General features: G+C 39.9%; 1 protein-coding gene across 1 annotated transcript; it reads left to right on the top strand.

The window, feature by feature from the left end:
* Positions 1-5,041: 5,041 nt before the first annotated feature.
* On the top strand, positions 5,042-9,530 carry LOC117020478 (radial spoke head protein 4 homolog A-like). Its single transcript, XM_033103004.1, has 3 exons — positions 5,042-5,819; positions 8,705-8,990; positions 9,485-9,530. Exons 1-2 carry the CDS (start codon positions 5,140-5,142, stop codon positions 8,964-8,966), a joined length of 942 nt encoding a protein of 313 aa, XP_032958895.1. The 5' UTR covers positions 5,042-5,139; the 3' UTR covers positions 8,967-8,990; positions 9,485-9,530.
* The last annotated feature ends 12,936 nt before the right edge of the window (positions 9,531-22,466 follow it).

Genomic DNA, 22,466 nt, shown 5'->3' on the forward strand with positions numbered 1-22,466 from the left:
TGGCCATTTGAAGCTGATCAGATTAGATATTGTGCTGCATGTCAGCCCAATGGAAGAGGAGAGAGGGAAGAATGAGATGTGATTATGAAATTTTAGAGAAAAAGAAAATTCTAGGAATGGATGGAATGGAACCCGTGTAATCTAATCTATTCAATCTACAATTGTTAATGACAAGGAAAGCTGGGGATTTATTAGAACTGGCCCAAGGAAATAACAAATAACACCATACCATCAAACTACCTAAGTAATCTCCACTTGGCCTGTTAATAGGGAGAATTCCATCAAAAGCTAGGCAGTCTCCCAGAAAGTCAATTAGGGGGAGGCAGGTGAGTGAGAGATGCTGAGGCAACCCTCCTCGTGAGTCTGAGAGCCGCTGTATGGGCGTAGGGCCTGGTCACCTCTGCTCACTTCGCAGCAGTTCGCGAGCTCCCGACTCACTCTGCGGGTTATGGTGCCCACTCGTACCAACGTGGCTGCTGGAATCCCCAGTAGCAAAGTGAAATTCTCAATGCTTTCCGCACTGGCGGTGGACACCTTAACCGTCGGAAGGAAACCTGACGTGCTGAAGCTAGCTTTAAATGGAAAGGCTGCCCAGGTGTGGTGAGATCTCACTAAAGTTTAAGCCCTGCTAAGATTCCTCATGAGCCCATTGCCTGTGCCACCCTGCAGTTTTTGATCCCTGCCTTTCTCATTGTCATGGGCTGCCTCCTGCTGGCGGGGTACACCAGCAAAGTGGGCTCCAGCCAGGCATGCGCCATTCGGATTGTTGTCACCTGGTGTTTCTGCCTGGGTTGTACCACCTGCTCATTGGCTGCAGAGCACATCCAGGCTGCCAGGGCTACTCCTACCAAGACCTTCTGGACTGTGGTGACTAGTCCCCACCGCAGCCAGGAGAAGAGTCCCAGATGGGGTTGAGCAGGGCGGGCACTTGGCAGAAGCTATGGAAATCTATGCCTAAGATTAGGGAATTCTGCACTTTGGCAGATACTAGGCAAAACTATGGGCAGATTTAAAATATCCGGACCAAATGTTAATTGAGATGATGATTAGACAAACAGTGTGGGGACAGAGTCCCAGAGAGCAGTTTTCAGGCTCTTGGCCTCACGTGGATAGGTGCTGGCTCGGTTAGTAGATGGCCATTAGCTGTAATCAGATGGCCTCCGCTGTGGCTGGGTGGCTATCAGCTGTTACCGATTAGCCATTAGCCACTAATGTAACTGCCGTGGGGACACTGGAGTTTGGTTGGTTGGTGGGAGGAAGAACTGACTGCGGATTGCGGATCGTGTGGATCCTGCTTCCTGTATCTCCAACCCAGCCACCATTGAGAGTACAGTGGCATGAACCCCCTGTCCATGGCTCCGTTGGTGTCCCTTTTTGGCCTCACCATGTCCTGCATTCTTGTGCGGGGAGAGTGAGCTGAGACCCTGAATTAGAAACAGGAAGCTAGGACATGCTCGGTGTTTATTTTCTTGGCCCTGACCAAAACCCCTGAAAAAATTTTCCACATGAATGTGAAGACTAGCAATATTAATTGTATGGGGAAGCAAAGATATTCTGTAGAACAAAATTTTGCCTCCACCACCCGATTTAGCTCAACATTTCTTTTAAATAGTCCTCGTTGATGATTTTATCGTAAAGCATATGGAAAAATGCAGTACGTCTAATTTCATATTTCTAAGTAATTTATTTGGAAAATTTCTGAGTATTTTATCCCCCATACTTATCTCTAGCTTTATATTCTATGGATGATCTTGGTAAAGTCACATATCAATGTCGGAAAAATAAAAAGAGCACTACACTTCTGTTATGTGAGGCCCCATGAGCTTGAGAGTCAGACAGAATTGGTTTTCAATCCCAGATGCAAACTTTCCTGCAGTATAACCTTGAACAAATTTTCTCAGTACTCTGAGATAGAGTTTGAGACTGTAATTCCTATTGTTTGGGTTTCAGTAAGGAACAAATAAAATATTTTATATCAACAGCATGACGCACAGATGTTCCCCAAAGTGTTAGTTGCTCACTGTAAAACAGGGTCGTGCAAAGAGTGCACTTAAAATTAACTAAAGCCAGAAGTGAATTGCATCTTTTCACTTAAAACTAACAAAAGGGGAGTTGGCCACCCAGGAAAATTTCAGCTAATCTGTAAAGTTATAATCTAGTTCAAATAGGCACACTGGGTTGCTTTTTATGTGTATGAGCTTCTCCTCTGGAGTCCTGTAAAAGAATAGGGCAGATCCAGGAGACTAAAGCTTATATAAATTGGAGGGATCTCATTTAAAAAAGCAAAACTATAAATTTGAAATTAAGTGCAAGGGGCCTGTACAAGCGTGGGGCCCTGAAGCTTAAGTCTCATTACTTTCATGGTAAATCTGGCCGTGATACAGATTAAGAAAGGATTTGGAGAAAGGACTGAATGTGAGATATGTCTGCAGTTAAGCTGTGGCTCCAGATTAAGGTGACAATTGATAAAGCTGTAGTGTTTTCAAGAGTAAATGGTATCATCCTATAAAAAGAAATACTTTCTAAAGTGCTATAGATAAGGAATATAGACTTCGATTTATGAAAGATAAAGAGAAGAGGGTATTTTCTGAAAAAGAATACTGGAAATTCATAAAGGAGAAGAAAAATACGTTCAAGTGTGTTATCCTTAGGATAAACAAAATGTACCCAAGATTTAAAAAAAAAGAGTTTGATAGTCTTCCAATAGGTACTATATTATGTACCCAGACTCTTAATGAATTAGAAATTTATAAATGTCTAAATATAAGTTTGAGATTTGTCAAAGTATAGTAAATGAAGTTAGCTAATATGAGTTGTAATTTATTTGGGGAGGGCAAGCATTCCTTAGTCCTATGATTAGATCTCAGTCTTTTGTTATGTTTTATATCCCTTCCCTGAGACATTCACAAGTGCTTCTCAGCTTCCTTCCCCCTCTCCAACCTTAGCAATACAGGAAGGCCAGAGGGGGTAGATTTGAGTATCTACCCTCAGATTAGTTAGGCTTTAGTAAAATCCTAAACCAATCCTAGTACAAATTGCTTAGGCTCTTGGAAAATAGTTTCCCTTGTGGGCAGGCCTTGTTAAGCACAAGAGAGAACTCTGGGAGTTTTTCAAAATGCTTACTTTCCTCCCTCCTCCTACCAAATGTAGGATGGGCTTTTTCTCTGATTTTACAGACAAGACCTAGTAAGGCTCCAGGACGTAAAACTCACTAATAGCTCACTAAAATGACAAATTGTGATGAATACTAAGAATGAAAAGTACTGAGTATTATAATAAGGGAAACTGAGATTGTCTGTGAAATCAGGGAAGGGTTTCCTTAGGAAAGAACTAACAGAAAACACAGGGGAATACATTTCAGGCAGAGGGAAGGTGACAGTGCTCTGAGGTAGAAAGGAACATGGAGCATTTGAGAAAAGGAAAGAAAAGTCAGGGTGACTAGATTGCAGAAAGAGAGGGGTGAGTGGTTTAAGATGAAGTTGGGAAGGTAAGAGGCTGAGAACTTGGTCCTTATTCTACAATCAGTGAAAAGCTACTTGAGGATTACAAGAATCTAAGCCTAGATGGTGCTTTGGGCTGAAAATGAAACAGAAATAATAGACGTTTTCTTAGGTTGTTCCTTTCAGTTGCTCTTATCTCCTAAAGTGGAGACATAAGCAAGCGCTACGTCTGTTCTTTCATGTTTCCTTTCTCCTGGTCCTACTACCCTGCTCTAGCTTGTCAGCCCAAGAAAGCAGCCTCCATCCTATCATGCCAGCTGCTAGGGAGGAGAGAGAAGAACCATGTAGGGGGAAAAATACAATCCCTTCAACTCTTGCACCGTTTTTTAAAAAATGTATAGTTCTAGTTTATCTTTCATTTCATATTTTAGTCTATTCCAAGTGTTCTAACCTGGGGAAATTGACTTCAAGAGGTACCCAAATCAGCAGAAATACCTGCAACAGTTTGCATGTGTGCACCCATGTGTATTTTGGGAAGAGTAAAGTTCCACAGCTCTTATCAAATTATTGAAGGGTTCTGTGCTTCTCCCACCCAGTTGGGTGTGGGGGGAGGTAAGTATGTTCTTCATCAAGTTAGAGTTTATGACCAGCATGCTGCTGATTGGAAGTCATGTCAACTGTGAAGTGTCAAATAACAACTATTAGTGGGTTTATTTTAAAATAAACCAACAGAGATAAAGAACCAATTAACATCCATAGCTAATTACTTAGTTTATATTCAAGGCCAGATGTGGTGCCATCATCTAGACCTTCTTCAGGTTGGAGATTGCATAACATGAATCAATCGTCATAGTCGTGATCTTAAATATTGCAAAATGAATTCACATTTATATTACAAATAAAGATTGATTATACTATGCAAATATAGTGGTGGGTTAATTTGAATTTCAATTGTTAGAAAACCTGTAATTCATTAACTGTCTTATTTATATAGGACAACCTACATTGCCTTCTCCATGAAGGTAATATTCTGCTGCTCTTCTGGCAGATTCCTTGAGGAGAAGAGCAGAAATCGGAGCTTCCTTGTTTATTCTCCAAAATTTCCAGAGGTGGTTGGCGCAGATGATACACCTTTGTCTTCTAGGTGTGAATCTTGGGCTTTCCTGGTCTGCACACTTGAGTCTCATTGTCACCTCAAGATTCCCAAGGGCCCTCCCTCTCTCTCTCTCTCTCTCTCTCTCTCTCTCTCTCTCTCTCTCTCTCTCTCTCTCTCTCTCACACACACACACACACACACCTACACCTACAAATGCATTGTCCCTCCACTAAGGCACCACTCGCCCTTCACCGCTCAACTAGAATTAAACTATCAGACCTTGAAAAACCTCCAGCGCCAAACCTTGGCTCCCCCTTGTGCTCCAGTGCCTGACCCTTTCTCTGGTTTCTAATCACCACTGGTCGACTGCAGTTCGGATTGGCTAAGCTAGAAAGAGGAGCAGAGGCTAGGATTTTCATCTTTCTTGGACTCCTCCCTAGGAAAGCTGCTGGGGTTGCTATGGAGACAGGACGCTGCAACTTGCAGAGAAGTTAGGACCCAGGGATTCCCTTAGCAGACCTCAGCAAAGCGACTGTCTGGCTGCGCTCCTTCCACATCTGCACGCCCCTTTCATCCAGAACTTTTTTCTCTCTTGACACCGTAATGGAAAACTCGACCTCCCTGAAGCAAGATAAAGGAAACCAACAAACCGGGGAAGAAGGGCGGCCATGGGAAGAAATGACAGTAGCTTCTTCCCAAGATCCTGAGCCTACTTCATCTAAGACCTCGGAGTCCGAGTCAGCGCTGGAATCTGGACCCCAGTCCAGAAGTAGCCCTCCTTGGAGCCGTCCATCCAGAGGCAGCACACCTCCGGATGAAGGCACAGGACCAGGTGCATCACCTCGACCTCCTCTTCCTCAGGAACCCTCTTCTACTCCTCCTCCCCCGGCTCTGGCCAGACAGGTCCTTGAGGCACCATGGCAGTCAGACAGGACCGCTAGTGTGATTCCTGAAGCTGAGACACCTCACTCTGACCATTTGGAACAACCACCTGATAAAGGAGAATCAAGTCCTTATCAAACATGCCAATCGAAGCGAAACGGCTTTCAGCAACCTCAGCAAACCAACGGCCGCCTGTATGGACCGAAGGATGTGAGCTGTAACCACGCTGAACAAAAAAAGCTGAGATTTGACCTTTTACAGGAGACAGACTCAAACAGTCAGGATGATCCGGGCGAGGCTGAGCCTGGGGCCTGGGAAGCGGCCCCCAGCCTGACTGAGACTGCCCTTCAGAGTGCTAAGGCTTACCTACTGCAGAGCAGCAGCAAGTCGGGCTTAAATCTGTGAGTCTGGGGGGGGGGGGGGGGCGGGGGAGAAAGAAAGAGAGAGAGAAAGAGAAAAGTATGGCTAAAGAAGGGGGTGTGAGTACCTGTGTGTGTGTGAGAGTGTGTTTCTGTGGGTGAAGGGAAATATATTTGAGAAGTCTGTATTTGTGAGAATTAGTGACTTAGTAACCGTATCACAAAATAGGTCACTGGTGAGCATTCATTTAGCTTCTTTAAAGGCCCTTTGCAAACAGAAATAAAACCTGGGAGTTATGCAATCTTGGGTTTGAAAGAGACCATGGAAATAGGAAAATCCAAGCATCTGTTCAAGATGCTTGAAAAACGCAACTGTCTACCAGGGACAGGGAGTTCTAGTGTCTAGGGCTTGGGTGTGAGTCCCCACCCAGGCCAGTGCTAGGGTGACCAACTATCTCAGTTATCCTTAAACTGTGTTGATTTCAGCACTGAAAGTTCTGCATGTCAAGAAACCTTTCAGTGCTGGGCAAACCAGGAGAATTAGTCAGTATAATTTTAGTGTCGGAAGAATAAAATATAGCATTTAATAGTAGAATCTTTCACAAAACTGAGATTGACAATTTAAAATATTATTTATATATTACTGTTTTAAACTACAATGTACTTAAGCTTCAAGAATGTGACCTGCTACTCAGTAGGGGTTTTGTTTGGATTTCCGATATAAATTTCTTCTGAGTTTAACAAGCATGAGTTTACACACTTTGTTAAAAGTCCAAAAGAACTCATTATAAATATTTGGGAGTTGACAATCTATTTAAAATCGAATACAAAAATGAGAATATTGCTTTTATTGAATTGTCTAATACTGACATTACTTAAATATGTAAGTTTATTTAATTTCCAAATGTTAAATCTCTGAGGTAATACATGAATATCTTCTATAATATTCCTTATTATCTTCGAAGCACTTTATAGCCTGTAGTTAAAAACTACTTCCAAAAAATCACTCCCTCTGTTATTTGCAGATATTTGACAGCCATAAAAATAACTTTTTTGTTGTAATTAAAACAATCTTTGCTTAAAATACAGGATTGGATATTGGTTTCCACATTGCTGAATAAAAAGCCTACAAAACAGATTGCTTCCTCCTTTTAGCACAACAAATTATTAATCCTCTCAAACTTAAAAGGTATAATTATGAATTAATGTCTAATAAAATATTTCACAATTTCAGGAAAAGCCATTTTCTAATGTGGACTTCTTGCCTGAAGAACTATGAATAAAGCACATATAGACATTATATTGAAACCTGAAAAATAAAATGACCATGTGGACTTAGAGTCCTTGATTTGATGACATACGTGTCCCCTATTGGAGCAAATCAAAGACTCCAGTTACAACTCCAGCTACCGCCTCGTAAGCAGCAATGTTTTTATTCTGGAGGCTCCTCCATCCGTTTCAGTACTGAACAAATATTAAGAAACCTTGAGGAATTTTTAAAGAAACTTCTAATCATAACATTGTTCATTTGCAGGAATAGAAATACTCTGGGAAAGAATGATATATTCTTCACATAGAATATTTTAAAACTGCCCTTCAAATTGGTTGCCTGTATGATCTAAATATTTTCCTTTGACATTACTAAGATCCGTTAGTTAAATACAGATATTAAAGAAAAACACACAACAAAATAATACCTAGGGTCGATTAACAGAAAGCAGGCAATTACTGAGCATCTATTTTGTTTTACTAAATAAGGGACAAGACATAGTAAAATAACAGCAAAGAAACACAAAACCCTCACTTTGGCCATGTATGAACCTAATGCAGTTGGTGAATCGGAAATATATAATGCACACAAATACATAGCAGCATAACAGTAATCTCAGGAAGACCCACTCTAAACGGAGAAAGAATGGTTTTCAGGAATGACTTGACAATAAAGTCATTTAAAACTATTTCTTGAGAGAAATGATATATAAGGGACATAGCAAGCAAAGGCTATCAAGTAGGACTTAGCAACTATATGAAAGTGATTTTACCAGATTTACCTCTCTGGGGTAGAAGTTATAATTGAACTGATTATTAGAAATGAAATTGGAGAGATACAATGCTTATCTGTCACAGAGGAAATTTATGCATGTTTCCGTATTGGACAGAGGCATTTCTATTCAACATAACAGCACTATGATGGACATTTTCAGCTCTTAAATAGTAAATTCACACTGCAAATCTGGTATTTGAAAACGCACACCCTAGCAATTTTGGATAAAATGTAATGTATTGAAAAAAATGTATTTATGAGAGGTTAGAGGCAGTTTCACTTACTCAGTTATGAAATAAAAGCCTAGGGCAGTGTTTTTAACAGAACAAAAATATTAGTATGCATCACATTTTAATAAAGGTGAATAATATTTTATGACACTTTTTCAGTGTGTGGTGGGGGTTGCAGTATGAAATCTATTTCTTATCAGTCTAAAGAACATTGACGTAGACAATTGGCCTAGGAAGTAAAACAGAAGAGTATATATCTTAAGACAGTCAACAGAGTTTAGAAATCAAATTGGATTTGGTGAGGGTAGGGAGAGAGGGATGGAAAAAAGTTAAGGTTACAAAAAAAAAAGAATGTTAATCACTTTTAACGGATAACTAAGAAATTTCAAGCTCAAATAAAATGTGAAAATGTTCATGATGCAAAATATGTATCTTACTGTAATATTTTTAAATAAATTAAATATTCACATCATATTTCTAGACTAGGTTTTTCTGGCAGTGGGTGAAGTTACCATAAATGTTTATTCACATAAAATTTCTGAAGGCTTTAAGTTGCTGAAGTTTCCGAAAAACCAGCTAACTGAGTCTGCATGAAATGCTTCTTCAAATGCTTTTGACACAAACATTATCTGGAATTTTCTCTTTTCGAATAGGTATGATCGTCTTTCTAATATGCTGAGCAAGATCTTAGATGAGCGTCCCGAAAATGCTGTGGACATCATTGAGAATATTAGCCAAGATGTGAAGATGGCACATTTTAGTAAAAAATTAGGTGCACTCCAAAATGAGAATGAGATGCTTCCAACATATGAAATAGTTGAGAAGCAAAAGCCTCTTTTTCTTCAGGGAAATTTGGAAGGAGCTGACCAAAAACTGGAAGATGAAAAAATAAGTCCCTGCTGTAAATCTGAATAGTTCGATCTTAGGGTTTTATTTGAGGTGAGTGAGTGTGACTTGAAATTCATATCAACAGGCTTTTATAGCTTGCTAAATAGTATTTCCAACATCATTTCACACAGCTCATTTCCATGTTTAGAGTTTTTTTACATTGTGTTTGAGTATTTCGTATTACGGCTTAGCTGTTTGTTATGTGTTTGTGGGATTGAAGTATTGCTAGCAGAGAAACGGTTTCTTCATTTTTTATATTCCAAAGGGCCTAGTACCGATCTGGACCAATAACTGTTTCTTATTCTTAATAAATACTTGTTGAATGAATTAATTAATGTCAGATAATAAAAAAATAAGTTGTATAACTGTAAATCAAGTTGCATAATTTTCCCTTTAATTTTACTAGAAAAAGGAGAAATACTTCTAATTTCATTTCATTAGTTTAATGTCACTTTCAAGACAACTTCCTCATATTATGTCTTTTGTTTCCTTTTTTTAAAGATTTTTATTAAAAATATAGCTAATATATAATATATTCGTTTCAGGGCTACAAACCAAGGACTCTTCACCAGTACTGAGCCTGGGGTAGCTGTTCAAAAAGCGAGGACACCCTGAGGCCTGCTGCCACCTGCTGGCTCCCTTAAGGTTCAGCTGCTGATAGAGCCTCCTGTGGTATGCAAGGCAGGTGAGGCAGGGTTTCAGGGACTCACCAGAGTGGAAAGTGTTGTGGTCATTAGGTTAATGTAAATTCTGGGGTTTGTTGCCGGTGCTGAGCCTGGAACTATTCAGCAAAAGTATCAGAGCACCCTGAAGCAGTCGCTGCCCACCAGGAGCCTGCCAGACTCTGATAGTTTTCCAAGAATGCAATTCGGAGGGTGCTGGCTGCTTGTGGAGAAAGTGGCTCTGGCATTGGGGAAGTTAGGGTGGGGGGCAGGGAGTCAGGAAAGTGGAGCTGTGGAGGGTACCAGTCCAATAAGATTCAAATATGTCTGTGGAGGGGGCGGGCTCAACACAGGAGAGATGGCAGCCGCCTGCAGGCTGCTCAGGAGAAGGCCCTCACACATGTAAAATCTTGAAAGAAACGTCAAAGAAGTGACGTAGAGAGAAAGGAGAGCTAATAGCAAGATGGAAAATGAAGAAAGCAGATCTTGTTATAGATAAAATATTAACTGCAGCTTTTGCATCCCCAGGCAGAAAACTCTCTTCCAAATGAAATGGAGTCAGCTTTTTATTTTGACGAAGCTGGAGTTGGTTTGCACACAGATGAGACCTATAGCATATGTCTTGCCCTCAAGCAGCTTACTGACACCCACTAAATTCAAGGATGCTGTTTCTGGGGCAAGATCTTTGGTCTGGAAATGAATTGTATTGCAGCTGAAGTGGAATTTCGTGAGGGAGAAGATGAAGAGAGGGTGGAAGAGGAAGATGTAATTGAACAGAGGGACAATGGAGACAGAGAAGGTGAAGAAGGTGAAGGTCCTTAGAGAAGGTGAAGGTCCTTAGAGACGGCCTGTCTAAGGAAGTGAGGACTATCTCTGAATCCCTGGGGAAGGACCGTCCAGGTGAGCTGTGAAGTGTGGGTCTTCACAAAGGCAAAGAGATATTGTGAGTCAGGGTGTACAGATATGTAGAAGAAGGCATTTTTAAGTCTAAAACTGTGAGCCATCTGGCAGTCTCAGATATTTGGGCTAAGAACATGTAAGGATTTGGAACTATCGGGTATATAGGAGAAACTGCCACGTTGATGGCTCAGAGGTCTGGAACTAATCTCCATTCTCCATTGGAGTTTGGAATTCCTAAGATGGGGGTATGGGTAGGACTACTGCATTCTCTAAGAAGGCCCTGTTGTTTGAGATTGTTAATGATTGGTATTACTCCTTCCGGTGCCTCAGGTTTTAGAGGTTATTGCCTCTGGCGAGGAAATAGAGTGGGGTCCTTAAGATGGATGTGTACCAGGGTGGCTGTTAAGGTACGACCAACTTACCCCCTGTGTGGCCCAAACATCAGGATTGATGTTGGTTCTATTACCGGGAGGCAGCTAGGAGGACTTCCAGGGCTAAGAACAATAGTTCCTACCTCAGTCATAATGTCTCTTCCTAGTAGTGGGGTAAGGCTTTCTGACATGAGTCAGAAAGAATGAGAGAACATTAGGTCACCCCATATGCAGCCTGAGGGCTGAGAGGAATATTTAGTAATTGGCATGCCAGTTAATCCTCAGATAGTAACATGTCGATTGGAGAGGGCCCCTGGGTTGGAGAAGAGGATTGAGAAAGTAGCTCCTGTGTCTAGAAGGAAATCAATGGATTTTCCTTCTACTTCTAGGGTTACCCGGGGCTCGAGAGTCCCGATAGCAAAATAGGACGTGGGAGCCATTGGTAGAAGTCCCGGGCCCCATCAGTCCTGAGTGGGGGTCCAGCTGAGCGAGGCTGGTCCCAGGGGGTGGAGGCCTTCAGGGACAGTCTGACTTCTAGTGATCCCCGTGGCAAATGGGACAGGACCGCAGAGGTCTCTGAGTCAGCTCCGGTTGCCGTGGACATTCCCTTTGCCAGTGGCCAGACTGTCCACAATGGTGGCATTCAGACTTTCTTCGGGTACCCTGCCGAGCTGTGGTCTGTGAGGTAGCCACTAATACCTCGGCCTTTTTTTCTTATTTTCCTCTCCTTATCCTGGGCTTCCTCCTGGTCCCGATTGTGAAAGACAGTGTCGGCTACCTTGAGTAACTGATCCAAGGTGACTTCGGGACCAATAGCCAAATTCTGTAATTTCCTGCGGATATCTGGGGCAGCCTGAGCTATACATTTATCCTTCAAAAGCATTTCTGCTTCAAGGGAGTCTGGCCCAATAGGAGTGTACGTGATTAGGGCTTCCCTGAGTCTTTCTAAAAAGGCTGAGGGACTTTCTCCAGATCTGGCTAATGGTAGATAGTTTTGAATAATCAATGGACTTAGTCCTCGTGCTCGTCACAACTTCTAAAATGCATGCCTAAAGTGCTCTCTCTGCCAATTTCCCATGGCTGTATCAGGATGCCACTGTGGATCTGTAGCAGGTACTGCTCGCTTTCCTGTAAGAAAGGCTCCAGAGTGGGGTCTCGTGCTGTTTGCTCATCATGATATGTTAGGAACTGATCATCTCCAAATGTATCAGCTGCTTGTAAAACTGCCTGCTTTTCAGAGTTAGTGAGACTCTGATTTAAAAGTAACATAACATGCTTCCAAGAAAGGTCAAAGACCTGGGTTAGGTTCTGGAAGGCTTCTATATATTTGTCAGGGTCATCTGAAAACCTCCCTAGGTCCCCCTTTATTTGTCTGAGGTCCTATAGGGAGAAAGGTACTTGAACCCTGACAGGCCCAAATTCTCCTGGCATCTCCTGTAAGGGAAGGAGTTTTGTTCTTAGTTGGGAGTATCTTCGTACAGGAGGTCCCAGATATTGAGGGCAGTAAGACGGAGCTGGGGTAGGAGCCGGCTCAGGAGGATGAGTAGGGTATAGAGCTTTGGGATGTTTCCTCTGGCTGAGGATCTGATGGGGGAGCCTCCTTTAAGGAGGAGGGTCCCATAGGGATTCCTTTGCAGGAGGGGGACAAGAGACTCCAGCCACAAGTCCTCGGAATATCTGACACTTTAGCAAAGATCTGGTTTATCTCTTAGAGGAAAGAAGCCTGTACATAAGGAACTTTTGTCCATTTGTTTTCCCGCCTGTAAAATAGATCTAATTGTATGATAATATTAATTAGGACTTCCTTCAGAAGGCCAGGTTTTCCCATTTTTCAATTTGTATAAAGGCCAAACCTCGGAGCAAAAGAAAACCAGGCGCCGCTTCTTCAAAGTCTGAGGATCGAGTTTGTCCCAATGTTTCAACATGCAATTCAGGGGGAGTGAAGGCGTGTGAGGGCTAATTGCCCACCTGGAAGGGAGGATGAACACAAAGGCGTCCCTTTTCAATTCACCTCCCACAATTGGTCTAGGGTGTCCCCTAGAAAACTTGGGCCACGGACACTGCGCGAAGGGTTCCGAGGCAGGTGGGGAGACACGGAGTGCCAGGATTTATTCACACTTAACTGGGCGGCCCGGCTCATGCCCCCGTGGGCGCCTACCCAAATCCATGTGTGTGTGTGTGTGTGTGTGTGTGTGTGTGTGTGTGTGTCCCCACCTGAATGTCTGGCGCTGGACAACAGGGTGATAAAGGCTTTGGCTGATAATAAGGTAGAGGTGTATATGCCTCGACTCTGGGCATCACAAAAATGGATGGCATGATTAATATAACAGTAACAGTCTTCTTCATAAAGATAGTAAATGGGGAGCACGTGATTACAGCTTGTAAGGAAGGCATTCGGTCAAAACAAAAAGGTGTAGGGGGTTGTCGTTGAGATTGGGAACAATTTTGTTTCCACCTATGATGAATGTAAGGTGTTTGTCAGCTTGTAGGTGCTGTGTCAGAGCCAAGCGGTTAATGTTTAGCTCGTTCCTGTTATCCCATAAGCTCACTCCTGTTTCCTCTTTGCCTGTCCCTATCTACCAGCTCACAAGCCTGCTCCTGTTAACTGTTTATTTGTCTCGTCAGGAAGGTCTCAAAAACAACAAAGAGATTTGGGGTATGTATCAGGACACTTCCACCTGTGCTTTAAACTTGAAGGAGATCCCAGTAAGAGAATATAAGAGGGTGAGCTAAATGCAAGAAAATCTTATCCTGAGACACAGAGATGTCCTATAGAGTCCAAAGATCCATGCATTTACCTTAAGGTGTCTTGAGGCTGGTGGAAGGTATTGAGGTTTCACAGAGAAGAGACCAGCATTTCAAGAGCTGCGCAGAGATGGTGACAGGATGAAAAGAGCAGTATAGATGGAGGAGTCATGCCACTGGCACTCTTACAGGCGGTCGGGCTGGGAAGGTACCAGAGAGACCTTTGGGACCCACTGCATAGTAGCCACTACCAGGGTCTCTCAGCTTTCTGCAAAGGCCTATAATACTGGGTACGCGCCATTATTCAGCTTCCTCACAGAAAGAAAAAAGAAAACAGCTGAGGTGTAAGAGAAAGCAGCACAGAGGGGAAGGGAGAGCCTCTGGACGGCACCCGTCCAGGCATTCACACAAGGGGAAGACCCAGGGAGCCTTTGGGATCCACCACAGAGTAGCTACGAGCAGGGCCCCTCAATTGCTGCCAGGAGACATTCACCCCTACCTCACACCATATTTGGGCCCCCCTCTTCACAAGAGAGAAGGCAAGAGGAAAGGCAGTTGGACTATGGCCAATGTTCTTCAGGCTCAGTACTGGAGGGGATTGACGAGCCCTTCTGCAAAGCCTGCCCTCCGAGTTTTAAGGTTGGCAGCCGTGCTATTTACTTTTAACTGGCTGACGGAGGCCCAATATTTGTGTGATAGGAGAAAGAGATGAAAATAATGAAAGGCCATAAGGGGGCAAGTAGACAAGCACAGATAATATTTACCCTTCCCAGATCCCGGATGAGTTCCCAAATGATGTAGGATGTTGCTTAGTGAATGCTGGGGTTCATAGTCTCGTGGAGCTGAAGAATGGATACACGGACCAGGGAGAGGCAAAGAGGTCCACAGGAAGATAGTTTATTATAGTGTGTCAAGAGTTACAGCTCCCGAGTGGGAGGGGGTACCCAAAGCTGGGATGCCCACTGGCTAAGGCAAAAGCTTGTGTTTATTGGCTAAGGCAAAAGCTTGTGTTTTTATACCTTTATTTCTACCTGGCAGGGGGATGTTGGGATGTGGGTGTCTATGTATACAATGTTTCCCAGACTCACTCTACTGCTTAGCTTGGGGGAGGCCTTTGAAAAAAACCCATTTGTCCCAGAGTAGGATTGGTGATGTTTTTGTCCTGGTAGGGTTGTCCTGGTATGGTTGTCCTGTGTTCTGTTTTTGTTCTGTTTCTGCTCAGTCTACCAAGGAGTCTCTAACTGCCTGGTTTCATACTAAGTAACCTGTCTCAATACATAGATATACAAAACAGAGTTTCAGACTCTAAACAGAGAAAGATATACGTTAAAAAATCAAGTAAAAACACAGTACTATATAATTGCTAAGTACTATATAATTGCCAAATACTATAGTACTATATAATTGCCAAATACTATATTTGCCAAGTAGTATAGCCCTGAGAGCATCAGATTTTTATTTCCAAACAAATAAAATAATTATTTCTATGGATTTTTTTGACAAGTTATGTAGATTCATGTGTGTTGTAAAATTGTTTATTATACATTAAATATAGATGGGTGCATTAATTTTGGGAACAGTTCTTTTATTCTATTTCTATAATACATGGAACTTTATGCCAAGAACAATCAGAGTATGATAAAAACAGAAACAAGCAAACGGCACCTAATAAGTTGTATAGCACATTTACTGCCAATTGCTCTTAAGAGTACTTTATATATATTACCTCGTTTAACCCTGATAGCTGTGTAGAAAACTAATATCCTTATTTTACAGATGAGGAAATTCAGACAGAGCATTTAGGAAATGGGAAAAAGGGAATATGGCTAATAAGCAACAGGAACAGATATGAACAGGCAGAATGGATCAAGAGTCCATCTTCTTAATCATTCAGCTATACTGACTCATCTCCAGGTAGAAAATCTTCATTATATTGTGACCTACATATGAGATATTCTTAGAGATCTCTAGATAAGAGTTAGTTAGATCAGAAAGTATAACCCCAAACCTCCATATCTAATCTTATCACAGTTTAATTTTTATTAATAAAAGGGGTAGTACTTTACCTCTTACTTATAAATTATTTATTACAAATTAGTAAAATGCATTATAACCTTTTTTTTATACTCATGAACTGCTGATTTTAAAAATATAAATGTTCTGTAACTTCAAATTCTTGGCAAATTCTTGAAATAAACAGTATACTCTTTTGCTTGAAAAAAGCCTAGATCAAAATAACATTTGATAACTGTATGTTGAGTGAATAAATTATTAAATTCCCACACAGTGGGACCTTGTGCAGACAATTGTTTTAATCCAAATGTATATTGTGGTATTTCAAGGTCCTCATCTTGCAATATTCGTACTCAGGGTCACTGTACTTGATTCAACCCTGTACAAAAAAGTGAGGAGGGAGAAAAAGAAGATGATAAAGAAAAAGAAGAAAAAAAAGAAAAGCCTGACTGCATGGAAGAAGTGGGGCCTCCTCTCTTGATACCAATCTCTGAAGATTTAGGGTATTTTACACAAACTACATGATATACTATGTATATATACGTATATTACATGCATACATAGCATATATAATGTACAATGTATTACATATAGTATATTATATACATGTATAGACTAGACATATATTCTAGGTATATAATGTTATGTATATACAATATGGTATGTATGAGATACACTATATGTATATATCTATACAGACAAACACACCCACACACACAGAACTATCGTATGTGATGGGAAATAAAGAATGTCAGTGGGCACACTAAGTTCTCTCACAGAGGTTAAAGAAGTGCCACGCAGGGAGGGAAATATAAATTGGCTGTAGCTCTTACTGAAATGCTGACAGTTATCTGTTTATCCTTCTTGTGTTGCAATCTATAGTCCATAAACCCCTGACATTGTTATATGGTTTATAAATATCCAAATTTCATTGTTCCATAATGTTCCTAAAATTACCTCCTGGTTTAGTTAAGCTCCTAATGTTATAATATAACTTATTTCTATCTCATGTAGAAATTTCTATCTCATGTAGGTATGTAGCACTTTTTCTAGGATGAGTTGGTGTATTTAATTGTCAGACCTCATATTTCTTCCTTGAGATCTGTTAGTAATTGTATAACATATTTTGGTGCTCAGATGTTGGGAGTGTATATAGTTATAACTGTTCATATATATATATATATGAACATATATATATATATGAACATACAACTGAACATATATATATATATATGCAAGGATTGTTTAAAGGTTATTCAATTTAGTTATGATACATATAAAAAACTTTTTTTCAATGACTTAAATGTCAAAATTGCATTCATTTTTTTCACCCTGTTATTAATGTGACCAAATAAAGTTATAGGTTAATTTTATTATAAAATACAAAGATGCTTGTTTACCTGTATACAGATAACTTGTGAGAGCATCGGTGGGGTAAATATTATCATAGAGTCTAGCAGAACATTTAATTAGCTATTATCTTCGGTTTTGGAAACTGAGACCTTTTTGGTAGTGGTCGAACTCTAAAAAACTTAAAGAAACTTTACCCCCAATTTCAGCACCCAGTTTTTCCCTGGCCCCGTGGTCCGTAAAACGGCAATAGCCTTATGTTGGGGACTCCATTGTCAGTCAGATAACCGCCATATCTGTTCTGTTCCACCTGACTTTCCACCAGAATGCCATTCCATGAGGGAAAATGGAACAGGGCAATCAGTGCTTTCTCTTGCTTATACCATCACAGTAAGTAAGTAAAGTGTTAACACTTTCATTTTGGGCTTGTTGCTTTAATGGCTACTCTGCATTTGCCAGCTCAGCTTTCCAGCTCAGCTGAGCTGCTGACACTGGGTTATCAGGTAAGAAATGGAAGCATAAGACAAATGTAAGTGTAGGCTCGGGGTGAGAGATAAAGGACATTTCATATCCTCTTGATCCTATTTCTCTTGAATGTGATAGCCTAAATAATACATATTTTAAATTATCTTTTATCAAGATGTCTAACTAAAATGTGAGATTTAAACTAGACACTGCTTAGAATTAACTCCATTGAATGAATAGGTGGATTTTTCAAATAATTACCAAAAAAACACACAGTTTAGTTTCATTAACTGGATAATTCAGATGAAAAGGCAGAAGTCTAAATTACTGTTCTAAATTTGATGCTATGCAGTAAGTGTAATACGGGTGTTTAGATAAATCTTATGTCACACAAACTTGACGTGCTAAAGAGAGTTAGAACAAAAGTAACTTAAGAACCCAGTGATAACTTGTACTTTGCAATACTTAAATAATCACAATAATAACTTTGTAAGTTGTCTGGTGTTTACTTGCAATTGCAAAAGGAAAGTAAGTTTGGATCTAAGAACAGCAATAGCATATTGAGGAATGACATTTGAGGATAGTCCTGTTGTCCAAGGTGGTATATTCTGGATCTCTGTAAACCAATGAGAAATTCAAAAGCTTAACTACTAAACAGACGAGGATATATGTGTAACAGAGAAGCTATTTTTATAAATCGAAAACAAGCACACATGAGATAGAAATAAGTTATATTATAACATTAGGAGCTTAACTGAATATTATTGCTGAATATTATTACAGTCGCTTTCAAGGTACTCCCCTTTGAAGCTATGCCCCCATGCAGAACGTAGTCCACCCTTCAAAGCAATCTTGGAACTTTTTTTCTGGAATGGCCATCAGAACTGTTTTCGTATTACCCTTCATGTCCTGAATATCATCAAAATGTCTTCCTTTCAATATTTCCTTTGTATTCAGGTAAAGAAAGAAGTCATTGGGGGCCAGATTAGGTCAGTGGGGAGGGTGTTCCAATACAGCTATTTGTTTCCTGGCTATTATTGCCTCACAGACAGGGCCCTGTGAGCTAGTGCATTGTCATGATGCAAGAGCTCCCTCAGGACCATTTATGCACATACTTTGCTCATGCCAAGATTTTTAGTTAATATTTTCCTGTTTCTCTACCGATGTTTACTTGGTCTGCTATGATTCTCCCTCACAGTCAGCTAACTATTGTGAAACAGATTTCTATGAATTTTTGCAATATTTTTATCAGTTCTTCTCATTACTGGACGCCCTGAACTTTCTTCTACGGTGATGCATTTTCTCCCCTCAGAAAAAGTTTAATCCATTTGTACATGGCCATCTTCTTCATTGCTTTATCCCCATAAATTTGGACTAACATCTCCCTGATTTCACTTCTACTCTCACCAAGTTTAACAAGAAATTTAATGTTTGTTCATTGTTCTATTTCAAGTTCAGATCTTTTCCTACAGCACACAAAAACACACGACGACAATAATGAACGCCACTCAGCAAGACACAACCACATATTGACAGGAACATACTTGTGAGACACGAATACATCAAGGTTATGAAAGCTTACTGAGCTCTTTGTACAGTGCTCCCAATTTAATTGCTTGGTGGCAAGTTCTCAAACTTACTTGTCAATTATACGATAACAGCGGGGGACTTCAATACCTAACTATCAACAATGTCAGAGGGGTAGTAGATTGGGGGAGGTGGGTTATCACTTTGTGAGGGATATAAGTGATAAATGTCTAACTATTACAGTGTTTTGTGCCCATTAAAACTAATAAACAAACCAACAAACAAATAAACAACAATGGATAGGTCATCCAGACAGAAAAACAACAAGGAAACATTGAGATTGAATTATACTTAAGAACAAAGAAACTTAAGAGACATATATAGAAAATTCCACTCAACAGCAGCAGAATACATTTTCCCAGAGCACACACAACATTCTCCAGATGGAGCATGTGATAGGACACAAAAGAAATCTAGCAAATTTAAGAATATTGAAATCATACCAACTTTCATATCTCAGTGGTATGAAACTACAAATCAAGAAGAAAGTGCAAAGATCTACAAATATATAGAAACTTCTGAATATCCAATGGGAGAAAAACCATCCAAAGGTGAATAAAGAAAAAAAAATTATCTAAAACAAATGAAAATGGGAATATGTCATATCTTACATGATACAGCAAAAGCAGTTCTAGAGTGAACATAATAAAAGTGAACACACATATTAAGAAATTAGAAAGATCTCAAGTAAAAACGAACAAACAAACAAAAAGAACTTTACAGCCCAAGACACTAGAAAAAGAGAACCACTTAAGCCAAAAGTGAAGAAAGGGAAGAAAGCAAATAATAAAGATCAGAGTGGAAATAAATGAAATAGAGACCAAAAAATAGTAGAACAGAATAAGAAAACTAAGAGTTGGTCCCTCAAAAATGTAAACAAAAATGACAAAACTTTAGATAGACTGACTGACCATAAGAGAGAGGACTCAAACAAATAAACAAATGAACAAACAAACAAATAGATGAAAGAGGAGACATTACAAATGCTACTACAGAAATACACAGGATCATGAAAGACTACTATAATAAGAACCATCATAAGCCAACAAAGTACATAACCTAGAAGAAATCAGTACATCTAGCAACACACAACCTATCAAGACTGAATCAGGAAGAAATAGAAAATCAGAGCACACCAATAATGAGTAAAGGAGATGACATCAGTAATCAAAAACCTACTGACGCAGAAAAAGCCAGGACCAGATGGCTTCACTGGTAAATTCTACCCAAATTTTTTTTACAGAAAGATCAACAGCAATTCTCCTCAAACTCTTCCAAAAAGTTAAGGAGGAGGGAATACTTCTAAACTTATTCCACAATGACATTACCCAGACTTGCAAAACAAATTCAAGAACACATTGAAAGTTTTATACAACACGACCAAGAGGGATTTGTCTCTGGGATGCAATGACGGTTCAACAGACACAAATAATTAAATGTAATGTATCACATCAATAACATGAAAGATAAAAATTACATGTGACCATCTCAAGAGAAGATGAAGGCAGCCTTTTCTATGAGACAGAATTAGTGAATTGACAGAGGTACAGGTGAGCTATTCAGAAAAAGAAGTGATGATATGTTATACTCCACAGATTTATTTTAACAAAGGAGAACAGTAAACAACCCAAAAGGAATATCTGCATCTTGTTGAGTCCATCATTCTTGTGATTATGAACACAAGTAGCCTGAACAAAGTGTTTACTGACTGTTTATTCTGCAGTAGACCCTGAAGTTATATGGAGACAATACTAGTCCCTGACCTCAAAGAAATTAAAGCGTACACCCAAAATTATTGCACAACCATTGCAATGAATACAAATTAGATAAGTAAGAGAAAGTGAACAATATAAGGCATCAAATTAGAAAGTTGTTCTAATTTATTGTAATAAAATTTTACACATGGCTTAGAATTAGTAGTAGTGGGAAAAGATTCCAAGAACTGCTATCTTTACAATTGTGTACCTGGCACTAATTTTAATTTCCAATATTTTACAGTTGTGGAAACTGAGAAATAGGAAGGTTAACTAACCTGCCATGTAATTAGTAATTCATTGATCTGAGATTAGGCGCCAAGGCTGTTCTTCACATGAAGCTTAAGTGGTTCTCATTTCCTACATACTCCCTAGTCCTGAACATACACGTGACAGTCAGGGAGAACTTCGTCCCCAATGCCCACAGTTCTCACCTCTTCCTTTGTCTCATACCCATATCCTCCCCATCAGGTGATGGATGGGAGAATCCTAACTCCTCCACAGTCTCAATTAATATTCATTGCATACATTATGCCTTTATATAAAACCACAGTAGCTATTAAAAATACATTCTATTTCCTGAGTCACTAGAGATCTCAACTAGTTTGATCTGGCGGAAGAACCAGGGAACATGAAGATAGTTCAATAGAGATCATCCAGTCTGAAGGACAGACAGACTAAAGAATGAAAACACTGAACAGATCCTCAAAGACATGTGGAAAACAGTAAGCATACTAATAATAAGGAAGAGGAAAGATAAAAAGGCAGGGGAAAGGATTTGAAGAAATTGTGTCTAAAAACTTTCTAAATTGCTGAAAACCATCAATTTACACAGCCATGAAGCTCAGCAAACAGGCAGGATAAACGTGAATAGATCTACACCTAAACATATTACAGTCCAACTACTGAAACTCAAATTTTAGGATTGTTTCTTCTATTTCTGTGAAGAATGCCTGTGGAGTTTTGATGGGGATTGTGTGGAATTGCTAGATGTCTTTGGGTAGTATAGGCATTTTAATGACATTAATTCATCTGATCCACAACTACAGGACGTCTTCCCATTTGTTTGTATCTTTGATTTCTCTCAGTAAAGTCTTGTAGTTTTCATTGTAGAATTTTTTCACTTCCCAAATTCCACTTGGTCATGGAGTATAAAACTTTCAATGTATTCTTGAATTTGTGTTGCAAATCTAGGTAATGTTGTCGTTGTACAATTAGTTTAGTAGTATTCCTTCCTCCTTAACTTTTTGGAAGAGTTTGAGGAGAATTGCTGTTACTCTTGTGTAAAAAAAAATTTTTGGTAGACTTCACCACTGATCCTGGGTTTACCTGTGTTAGTAGGTTTTTGATTACTGATTTCATCTCTTTACTCATTATTGGTGTGTTCTGATTTTCTATTTCCTCCTGATTCAGCCTTAATAGATTGTGTGTTGCTAGATGTACTGATTTCTTCTAGGTTGTGTTCTTTGTTGTCATCTGATGGTTCTTATTGTAATAGTCTCTCATGATCCTGTGTATTTCTGTAGTAGCATTTGTAATGTCTCCTCTCTCATTTCTATTTGTTTGTTTGTTTCTTTGTTTGTGTCTTCTTTCTTATTCTCAGTCAGTCCAGATAAAGTTTTGTCAATTTTGTTTATCGTTTTGAGGGACCAACTCTTAGTTTTGTTGTTCTGTTCTACG

Source organism: Rhinolophus ferrumequinum, chromosome 3, assembly GCF_004115265.2.
Source record: "Rhinolophus ferrumequinum isolate MPI-CBG mRhiFer1 chromosome 3, mRhiFer1_v1.p, whole genome shotgun sequence".
NCBI classification, from domain to species: Eukaryota; Metazoa; Chordata; class Mammalia; order Chiroptera; family Rhinolophidae; genus Rhinolophus; species Rhinolophus ferrumequinum.